General features: G+C 30.9%; 1 protein-coding gene across 2 annotated transcripts; it reads left to right on the plus strand.

Moving 5' to 3' along the window:
* Positions 1-259: 259 nt before the first annotated feature.
* Positions 260-11,524, plus strand: LOC141536819 (uncharacterized). Of its 2 annotated transcripts, none has more exons than XM_074257569.1 (3): positions 260-582; positions 4,399-4,493; positions 9,540-11,524. In XM_074257569.1, exons 2-3 carry the CDS (start codon positions 4,412-4,414, stop codon positions 11,402-11,404), a joined length of 1,947 nt encoding a protein of 648 aa, XP_074113670.1. In that variant the 5' UTR covers positions 260-582; positions 4,399-4,411; the 3' UTR covers positions 11,405-11,524. The 2 variants fall into 2 exon arrangements, with proteins under 2 accessions (XP_074113670.1, XP_074113671.1); XM_074257570.1 differs by lacking the exon at positions 260-582 and adding an exon at positions 4,215-4,232.
* Positions 11,525-11,741: the final 217 nt, after the last annotated feature.

The following is an 11,741-nucleotide window of genomic DNA, read 5'->3' on the forward strand; positions in this document are numbered from 1 at the left end:
TTTTGAATAAATTTTCAAATTTCAGTGGGTGAAAAGTGCATAAAAGTGAGTATTGCACATGTGGGATATAGGAAAGTCGTGATTGGTTAAACCAGCTGGATATCCGATCACCCCAGGCAAAAGGTAAAGAGACTCTCGTATTCGTACGAGACTTGAGACCTGAGACTGTTCAGAAGTAAAGGCAGAAGTGCCGGCCGGCCGGCAGTTAGTCGTATATTCAGTTAGTTCAGTTCATCTCTGCGCTTTGAGCAACATACAACGAGCTTGTATTTGCCGATACAACATTGCCGATCATATCGGAAACCGCGGTCGTTAATCGTCAATCAATTGGTATTCGTTCCGCTTGGTCTTTTATTTATCTCATTCTCATTCTCATTCGTTTATTTCTCCAGTTATTTTATTTCCAGTAATAAATCACTCGTCTTTAATCCCATTGACCTAATACTACTCTTACTCCGATAAGTCAAGATGACTTTACGCGAGGTTTTGCTGAACAATTTACTTTTTTGAACAATTATTCGTATTGATCATTATCTTGTTTTTTGTTGAAGGAATACTTTTATACTTTTCATATTTTACAAGGTAAGTTTTTATTTTTATTATTCTTCATTCAAAATTTCATCAATTTTTATGAATACTTTTTTATATTCTTACAATTTTTTCAATTAAATATTTAAATTTATTATAAAAAATTGATAAAAAAAAAAAAAAGTCTAAATATCTAAACTCAATTTTATACTATCGAAAAATTAATCTTGGATAAATTTTTTTCTTTTTTACTAATTAATAAGATTTAAAAATCTACAGTATAATTTTAAAACAGTGAAAAAATCTTGGCATGATTCTATAATGTTGCATCATAATCAAAGAATCATAATGGAAGAATTTTATATCTGTTAATTAGTCAACAAAAATTTCAAATTACTATACACTTACTAAATAAAAATATCAGTGCTGAAAGAAAAGTCCAAATATCTAAGCATGATTTCTTTTTAAATCGCGTTAAAAATTAATCGTTGAAAACTTTTATTTTTATTTTCTAATATCTCAAAATTAACAAAAATAGTACAACAGATTAAATAAAAAAGTGAAAAATCTAGGCTTGATTTTTTTAAAATTGCATCGAAAGTTAACCTTGGAATTCTCTTTTTCTGTTCACTAATTGATTATAAACTACAAATTGGCGAAAATTACTAGAAAATAATCTTACAATAATTCAAAATAAAAAACTTTTTTTTCTGTTCATTCATTAATAAAATTCCTTAAATTGATAAAAAGTGATTGTGGTTTTTAAAAAAATGCAGAAATCTAAATATTATATTTTTAACACTGTCTCGAAAGTTAATGATGAAAGATGTAAAAATTTCTTTTACCAATCAATAAAATTGAAAAATTAACAATCAGAAGAAAAGTATTTATTTATATTCGAAACAAAGTAACAATCTTGTTAGAAAAAAAAATAAAAAAAGGTAAATAAGTGCAATAACATAAAATATCAGCGAGTATTACACACCATGGTAACTGGAATTCTTATCACGCGTGACACAACTTGGCATTTATACATTTATTTGTCAAAGATAATCCTTAGGAATTCTACAGCAGTTCGGATAGGAGGGCGTACAGGTGGTTTGTCGTGCATAGTAATGCTTGAAGCTAATAAATAGGTCATGGATTTTGGACATGGTCATTACTTTTTCCTTCAAACGGTCGTTTAAATTTTTAGTCATTCAAATACTGAGAAATAAAAATTAATAAAATAGGAATGTGTGTGTATTGGCAATAGGAACAGACTTTAACTAAGTTTGTGCGATGGTGATGAGCCATCTTTCACACATGTAGTGAGGATGTGAGTGTATAAATAGAAATGTGATTGTCGTGAGAGTTAGATATGAGAGCATGAGACGAAGCGATCCAGTATGGGGCCACGCTGTCTCGTGTAGTGAGTCTCCAAGAAGAAGAACGGATTGGATCTTTCATCTCTACTCTTGTTGTCTTGGCTTTTGGATCAGAGATACTTTCAGGCTCGTGCTCGGGACTCACATGCCAAGTGTACCCAATGATTATTTTATTATAAATTGTTTTATTTTTTTTTTTTATATTCTTTGAATTTTTAATATTCACATCAACACTATCCGCAACAACAACAACAATAACAATCTTTCCATTATACAGAATTTTAATCCTACATGTGTGATTCACAATACACTTGTACATCATCAATTTAACCTTTTTTTCTCATCAGCCCACCTGTATCGCTAATGGGAACAACGATGAGTTTCCGGGATATTGAATACATAAATTAAAATATAAATAATACCGAAAAAAAAAAAAAGAATAATAAATAAATAAGAAGATGAAGGAGATGGAAGAAGATGAAAGATAAAAAAAATTTTTAAAAAACTAACATAAATAAACATTTACTTCCTTAAGCTGAAGACGAAGTAAAAAAAATTACGAGACATTTCACATTACTCAATGGGACACACACATACTGCAAATATTTAGTGAAAGTGGTCCATGATTTTTGAGTGTGGGAACAGTCGGCTTGGGCACAAGTCGTGCCAATTACTTGATCATATAGCTCGGAAGATCTTGATTTTCCGCGGGCTCCAAGTCCAAGGGTAATTGTATGGATCCTTTTTCTTTCTTTCTCTTAATATATTTATCGTATGAGACTGAAACTGAAGGAGCTGAGAACGCGTTTTAAAAGAGAAGATCAACGCCCGCAGCGTCGTCTACCGTTACCACGTGCTCGGTTATCATATAAACCATTGTGCACCAATTTCATTTACATTATGTCGTGTAATTCCTCTTAATCATTTACATTCTCGAATTTTTTCATTCACTTATTACTCCCGATTATTCTCATGGAACTTTCAACTTCAAATAGATGATTTACACAGTAAAAAATTTTTCGTAAATAATTTAACATTCTCATATGTTGACTTAATGATTTAACACACTAGAATGTTAAATTCTACAGACAAATTTTAACACTCTACACAATGACGAAAAATTTTTCACTGTGTAGCGGGAGTGAGGAGGTGTCACGTAGTAATTTAAATTTTTTATACGTGACTATAAGAACAGAATTATTGTTATAAGTATTCATTATTTTATGGAAAAAGATCAAGTTAAGGTTTTGATCGTTACAGGAAATAGAAAGGGGAATACAAAGTATTTTAAATTGTAAATTTTTAATTGCAGCTACAAAAAAATGCAAAAATCTAAATCTCTGAAGTATAGTGTTCTATAACAATTAATTTATTTAAAAACAACATCAAAATTTTGATTTTTGTCACAACTAATGCTCATTGAAAACACATAGTCATTATGATTCAAATAAAAATAAAAATAATTTTTTGAACCACGAGTAATGTCTGAAAAATTATGTTTTAATTCAAAAATACACGGAAAGAATACTAAAAAAATTTATAACTTCTTTTTTAAAGTTGTAAATTTCATGAATTATAAGTCTTAACAATTTATACCTTAATTTTTTTAAATATACAGCGTAGAATAGAAGATATATAACATTTGATTTTGGTTTAAAAATACAGAAAATCAAAAACTGGATTTTATTATTTAAAAAAAAGACAATTACAAAACATTTGATTATTTTTTCATAAATATTTAATACTATAAGTCCGCCACAGCTTCGCACAGTTATTGAACAAAAATTTTAAAATTAATTATAATATAACATAGTTCATGTCACTCGGGGATAATGTAGCTTCCCAACGGTGAAAAAATTTTTTAATTCAATAGTTTCGGAGCCTATTCAATGCAAACAAACAAACAATCAAATTTTTTTTTTATAATATTAGTATAGAAAAATCAGAACTCCAAAATTTGAAAGTAGGAGTCATTTTTAAGTCACAAATTGTGATTTTCGTGAAAAGAAGAATAATTGCCTGGTTTCTCTTAGAGTTTCCCGAACACCTTGAGATTTGGAGTCTCTCAGGATTATGATCCATATATTAGTGACAAAAGCGTGAAGGAATCGATTGACGTTGTCTAATGAAGTTAATAAGTCGTAATCACGGGGCTTAAGGTGAAACCGTGCGACTTGGTGGTAAATCCACGTCTAAAGACTTTCTCATAGTAGCTGCTTAGGTAGTCGATGCGATTTCGCGCTCGCACTTCAGTATATGATGGCTTCTAGTGTAGTGTAGAGTAGTGTATAATAGTAAACTTGTTCTACTCAAGATCGTGAAAGTATAGCTTGCAAGGTCATCATTGACAGTCTTAAAATATTGATATACTTTATTACCAAAATTACCTTTATAGTCCATTAATTTTTTTTACCAATAAATTTGTAATAATTATTTCAAAATGTCATTACATTGTATTGATCATAAAAAAAAAAAAAAAATGAAATTATTTGTCATGTTACAGATATAGTAAAACGATGTATCAGTCAAGATGTCTCACAATTTTATTCTGCTGGACAATTTGTCAAAGTTATTCTCAGCCGTTTGACGTCAAAATGAGTAAGTTATTAAAATATTAAACGTTTGTTAATTTACGATATTAACATAAGCATTGACATTAACATTAAATGACAGTGATGGTAATAATTTAATTTATTAGCTAAAGAATAAATGTTTTAATCTTGAAGAAAATGAAAATGGAAAATAAGCGTGATTTGATGTGTCGTTAACTTGAAAAGTAGATACACACGTTTGTAGATGCGCGTTCTCGGGTCAGTAGGTCACACTCCACTTGGTGCTAAGAGACCTGGCGTCGTCACACGTTCCCAGACTGTTACTACACGTCGGGTATCAACCATGTACCAGAGTCAATGAATATGTCACATTGTTTATACAATCATTATTCCAAGTCACATCATCATTATAATCTTAGGAGTACAAAAGATTATTCAATACAATAGTTTAATAATTTTATTAAATGCGTCGAAGCTATTTCACCTCCAACATTGAAAATTGTAGCGAATGAGCATATATTTCAAGGTTCTAACGCATAAAAATAAATCGTATATCTACAATGCATGAATAGATTTTTCGTAGTAACTTATCACTGAGAACATCATAAGGAGAAATTTTGCAGCCGATTAATTCGAAAAACCTTCAACGTTTCAATTAAGGAGTAAATTACATTTAAATTGCAATTTCGAAGAAAATGTTGTACTAAACTTGATTTAAACATTGAAGTCTAGATTTTGAAAAAAATCAATATCATTTTTGGCATCTTTTGAAAGTACATACCTTGAAGAATATCTCGAGTTTAAATCAATCAGTTTATTGAGATATTGACGGTTACTTTTTTTCAATATCCTTCGGGAGCTCTTAGCAGATTTACGTCAAATTTTTTACTACTTTCATAAAATTCGAAAAATTAAAAAAAGGTCGAAAAATTTCAATAATGCTTATTATTACAGCTAAAGTTTTTTCATTATTCAATATTAAACTTATAACTTTTGATTTGAAGAATAATGATTTTAGTACAACTCGCAATTAAAAGCATTAGAGAGTACTTTACGTGATAAAAAATTTTTTTCACCTCTTGAAAATAATTTTCATTATTATACTTTTGTTAGTTGATAAAACGAAAACAATCTGTATGGCATAGTACAGATGTAGTTTGATGAAGGTTAATTCTGTTAATTAAAAAAATAAATCACGATTATAGAAACGAAAAAAAAAATTGGTCAAAAATTTTTCCTGCCAAATATTATAAAAATATGTGAAACTTAAAAACACGACAACTTTAAAAATGTTTTTTTTTTTTTTTTTAAATTGACTCATTTCGTCAATAACATTCCTGGTGTTGTAAATGGTTATTTACTGGTGACTATCTAACTCGATTTAGTTCAATTATAATTAGTAGTAAGCTAATAAATTTTATTGGTCTTCTCTACAGTGGCAAATATCGATAATTGTTTTTTGCGCTTGTACATAAATTCCAGCTATTTCTCAGTTCAGTAAATAAAGAAAATAATGCGAAATATTTCAAATAAGAATTAGATAAATTACTGTCAATAATAAATTATACGCCTTACAGTGCGAAACGCGTGAAGTTGTGCTTTACACCCGACTCGTCAAGGTTAAGCAATTGCATGATTCTCAAATGCCTCTATCACAATCATATTGCACTTATACAATAATATAAGTAGATGTACACTGAGAAAACACTTAAATTGAACCATCTTATACTTTCTAAAACTTTTTTGAAAAAATAAGAAACGGTTCGAAAAAATTTTTACGTGGACGTCCTGATGTTACCCCATTTTGTATATACCAGCGATTACTCCCGAACAAATCGATATTTCGAGACCGGGCTTTTTTTATAAGTTTAAGAATTCGATGAACTGGTGCCGTATATAATATCGGTAGCCTAGTTTACGTATTTTCTTTTTTTTTTTTTTTAATTGAATTTTTATTAAAATTCACTACGATACACACGTATAACAACAAACGAATCGTTCTTATTTCTTTTGTGTGAAAACTATGGTGTCACTTAATCAAGCTAGATTTTTTTAGACTGCGAGTGCATATGACACGAAAAATGGACGCCTAAAAAAAAGAAATGAATAAAAAATACTTTGTAAGAAATTATTTAATTGTTATTTTTTTTTATAATCAACTACACAATTGATTTTTTCTTAAAAAATAAATGACCGTTATGAGGCGTGCTCTTTTAAATTTTCCAAATTTTTTTCCTTTTTTCTACGTTACGAAACAGCAAAAAAATCCTGAGTCGAAATTAAAAAAGTGATTTGAGCCTCATGAGCCTCCTTTCTTTTGTTGTTGGGTTTGCATTGAAATTTAAAACTGTATTTTTACCCTCATCGGCCTAAAAATAGGCTGTGGAGGTCGAAATCACAGTTTTAAACGGTATTTTGAGCCTAAAGAGCCTCCATCGAGGGTCTGTAGGTTGATTTCATCTTTTTATTTTTTAAAAGATACTCTCTAAACATGAATTAGTGAAAATTCACTGGAATAAGTGAATATTCACTAATTGTAAGTGCCAATCGAACCACTGCCAATTCCAAGTGGTTCGATTAGCACTTAGAAAAAGTGAATATTCACTTATTTCAGTGAATTTTCACTAATTCATGTTTAGAGAGTAGAATTTTTTCATAATAGAAAAAATTTTTTAAGTAAAAAACTGGACTTAGAAAACTATTAACTTTTATCTGTGCAAAAAATTTTTTTAGTGCAGAGTTGAAATAAAAATTATGACTATTGTAATTAACGTTGCAACAATTTAGCAATCATTCATAAAATATACGGACGGTAATAGGCAATAACATCTCAACTTATATTTTTTCTAACGTTTATCGTTAGAATATTCGGGTTAATATATGGGGCAGAGCATTTCATGCCAAATCGACCACTTTTGACCCCGTCGATTTTCGATTTTTCTGAAATTTTTGTGTCTTTCTCTACCCGACAAAAAACACTTTTTAGAGATTTTTCAAATTTTTTTACCCAACCAAAAAAAAAATTACAAGTTATTTAAAAAAAACTAGCTTTTTTTTTTTGTTAAACAGCCTTAACTTCTTTGAAAATTGACTTATTGGGATGTTTTTTAAAAATTTTTTTTTTTTACAATGTCCTTTTTAGAAAAAAAAGTCAGAACAATAATACGAATTCATATTCAACATTTTTTTTAAACTTGTAGAGGAAAACGAAAATTTGAGAATGATGCTCATTTTTGATTATCGATTTAGTTTTTTTTTTAAACCAGTATTTTCCGCGAATTTCTTGAAATTTTCAGTAACATTTTTTATTCTCTCTATTTTCTGTTTTAGAAATGAAAAAAAAAATTTTTTCCTTCAATGTTTGTTTTTCGTCATACCACTCTGAAAATTTTTCAGCAGATTTAGAAAACTTCAAAATCCGAGAAAAAAAAATTTTTTTAAAATTCAAAATGACAATCATTGATAAGATTGGATTATTTTCTTATATTTTTTTTTTGAAAACATATTCCATTCACAAGTCTACTGTTTACAAATCATTCAACAAAAATGTTTTTAGCTGTGTAAATGAAAATAAATTCAATCAAATTTTGTTTGAGTTGCCTCAAAATTTTTGAGAGTTCATGCATTGCTCCAAAATGGATCGAACAACAATTTGATTGTTTTATTTTTGCATGTAGTTTTGGAAAAAAAATATAAAAAAAAAATTCCATGGTTTTTTTTATTTTTGATCTGACTTTATTGAAAAAATAATTAAATCTTTCGAATGATTATTATTGTTAATTTTTGTTTTTATTTTTTTTCTCGGATTTTGAAGTTTTCTCAATCTGCTGAAAAATTTTCAGGAGAAATAAACATTTAAAAAAAAATTTTTTTTTTTCATTTCTAAAAAAAAAATAGAAAGAAAAAAAATGCCACTGAAATTTTCAGGAGATTTGCAGAAAATACTAAAGTATTTTATAAAAAAAAAAAAAAAAATCGAAAATCAAAAATGGCAATCATCCCGAAATTTTTGTTTTCTTCCAAAAGTTTAAAAAAAAAAAAACATTGAATATGAATCCACATTATTATTTTCATTTTTTTCTCGAAAGTACATTTAAAAACAAGAATTTTCAAAAAAACAAAACATCCCAGTAAGCCAATTTTCAAAAAAGTTATGGTTATTTACCCAAAAAAAAAAGATATTTTTTTTAAATAACTCATAATTTTTTTTTGGTTGGGTAAGAAAATTCGAAAAAATTCTGACAATTGTTTTCAATAGGGTAGAGAAAGATAAAAAAATTTCAGAAAAATCGTCACCATATAGATTTAGCTTATAACAATGATAAGATGTGAATTAGCTCATCGGTCGTACAGTGTAGGGGTTAGTTATCGATCTGGTAAGCACGCGACTCAGGTTCGAATCTCGGTTAGAACAGATTTTCAATTTATTTCTATAGTTAGCAAATGTTAGGTCTAAATTAAGAATCACACGTTATTGAACTTGCGATAGCTGTACATCAACAATAAAATATAAAATATAGGTATGACACTGTCAAAATCCTTCTTTTATCATTTCTTATCAAATGGCATATGAGCTGGACATAGCATGCCTCTAACGGCAGCCATTTTTATCTGGATCCATTCCCCTTTCCTTTCTTTCTCCTCGTCTACATTATATTAACAAATAAGAATCTTTTGTACGGTAGAGATGTAGGCCCAGTAGGCTCAATTTATGGTTCTAAAACCGTGATTTCGGCCTAATTTTGGTAAAAGCGGACAAAAATACCACTTGTAGACTGAAATTACGGTTCTGATATACGCGTCATCGTAGCCGAAAAAATCTAAAACCATAATTTCAACCTATAAATCCTCCGGTAGGTTGTGGAGGCTCAAAATATGTTTTTAATTTTGACTCGGGATGTTTTTTTTTTTTTTTTTTTTTTTTTTTATTAAAAAATAAATGAACAGAATAAGTCATGTATTTTTAAATTGACCAAACCTTTTTAATCTGTTGTCTCAATCCCCGTTATTAGTATCGATTCTGCTAGCTCACACTAACTCAATTTCCCATTAAAAGTATTCAATAATAATTTTCACAATTTTTTAATTCTAGATTCCAATGACACCAACAAAACAAGAATATTTTCCCCCCGGATGGATTATGATGAGTGGACACCGTTGGGCCGTGGAGATCCTTTGAAGAACGATCCTACATTTGATTACGTTCCTCCAGTTTTGGACCGTGTTCAGTACTGGTTAGACACCCAAACTAGTACCGAGGCTTCATCAAAACGCGATATTCTCATCTTAGGAGTCACTGCCAAGAAGACAAGCCCGAAGATACCTGAACACTACCTGAAATTTGCCGATTCTCCGAAGCTAACTCGAATCCAAGAGTCTCAAGATGGTTTCCGAAATGATTTCACTGGGAGCACGGGAGCGGAACCTCCCAAGCTAGTAAGGGCTACTAAGTTTCGGACAAACATCAACGTCAATGGAAACTCCATAGACTTCAGGAGTCAAAATCGGATTCAATCACTCCCAGCCAGTTACTATCCAAGCCCTTACTACAGCGAAAAACCCAAGCCCTACACAATGATGATGCCGCCGCCAATAACCCAGAAGTCTCAACTGAACCAATTCGGATCTCTGAATGAAGAAGTAACTGTTGCTTTCCGACCAGGACACCTGAGAATTCCTCAAAAAGCTCCGCTGTCAACTTCACTAGCTTTCGATAAATCAAATCTAATCTATCAATCCACCCAAACTTTGGATCCTTGGACGGGCAATTCAGAGTCATCGATAAACACGTGGCTCAACAACGACAAGTATGACGACCACTTCGACCATCACGCAGCAGCATCTTCCAACCACCAAGTAATTGTAGGGCAGAACACCAACATCATTGTCGATGACAGCCAGAAAAACGAGCAAGTTGTCGTCGGGAAGAAAGAAGTTTCAATTGAAGAATCAAATATGCTTGAAAACAAAACTGCTTCCGAAACACACGTGGTGTTACCGAACACCTCCACTTCTGATGAAAAAGTCACAGTCACAGTTGTCATGCCGACGAATTATAATTCCAATGTTTCTGAAGAAAATGAACCAACCACCACTGTCTTCATGACAATACCCACATTGTCTACCACCATCACGACAATGTCTACTCCGATTCCAATCCAATCAACAAGGATTCCATGGCGACAATCAAAACTTCCTCCCCGAGTGTTCCCACGGCGGCCAGGGCATCCAGAAATGATGCACATTCCCAATCATGAAATGATCCATCAAATGCCTCCGCAAAAGCTGCCTTTAACTTCAATGCAAGCACCAATAACTGTTGATCCAATGCGACAGCAAGTTTTGAATAACTCAGACATCAAATCACCGTTGGCAGCTATTCTGAATCAGGAAGATTTGATAAGAATGACTATGACTACGTTAACTACTTCTGCTACTCCTACTGCTGCTTTTACTGCATCTACTAGGAACACTTTTGAAAAATCAACTACAGCTGATCCCCCGACAACGATATTATCCAATGAACACAGCAGCAACTCAGTTTCGTCTCATTCCAAGCAGCCGATCCACAAACCAATGTATCTGATAATTCAAGGCCACTCGAAAGTGAAGACGTACAAACCGACCGTTATTAAGCACAGTTTGCCTCCTGACAATGCTATTGCCTCGAGGTCTAAGATGATGACGACCAGTCGACCTATCTCAAAGTTCGAACAGTTTGTTAATGACAATACGAGGGTTGCACCGACAACGCTGCCACGAAATACTGAGAATAATCAGGAGGTGAAAGCTGCTAAGGAGAAACGAGTAGAACATGACAGTCTGCTCAGTCTTGTTGAGAGCGGCTTGAGTGCATTGACTGCACCACCACTAACAACCTTCAATTCAGCGACTATTGATCAAGATAACACCGACAGTACTTATGATGATGATGATGATTTATTGATTAACAATTGATTAACTATTTATAAATCGTTTTAATTATGGTTTTAAGTGTTTAGAGGCTTTACTGCTATTAATTTTATTGGATGTGCCAGTGTCAGTATAACTATTTATATTTATATTTATTATTATTTATTTATTGTCAGTTTACTTATTTATTCATTATTCTTCCGTTAGATTTAATTTTTAATTTATTAACACTAGTCTTACGTATACGAGTTACCAAACATAGTTTAAAACATATATTTATTTTTAACTTACTTTTAAGCTTTAAAATTCGTGCCGTACTTATTCTTTCTTTGTTGGAAAACTTAATTAGTTATAGTTTTAATTTATAGTAAAGCTATTTTTT

Source organism: Cotesia typhae, unplaced genomic scaffold, assembly GCF_013202065.1.
Source record: "Cotesia typhae breed Kobodo isofemale line unplaced genomic scaffold, CoteBio_Ctyphae scaffold_45, whole genome shotgun sequence".
Lineage (NCBI taxonomy): Eukaryota > Metazoa > Arthropoda > Insecta > Hymenoptera > Braconidae > Cotesia > Cotesia typhae.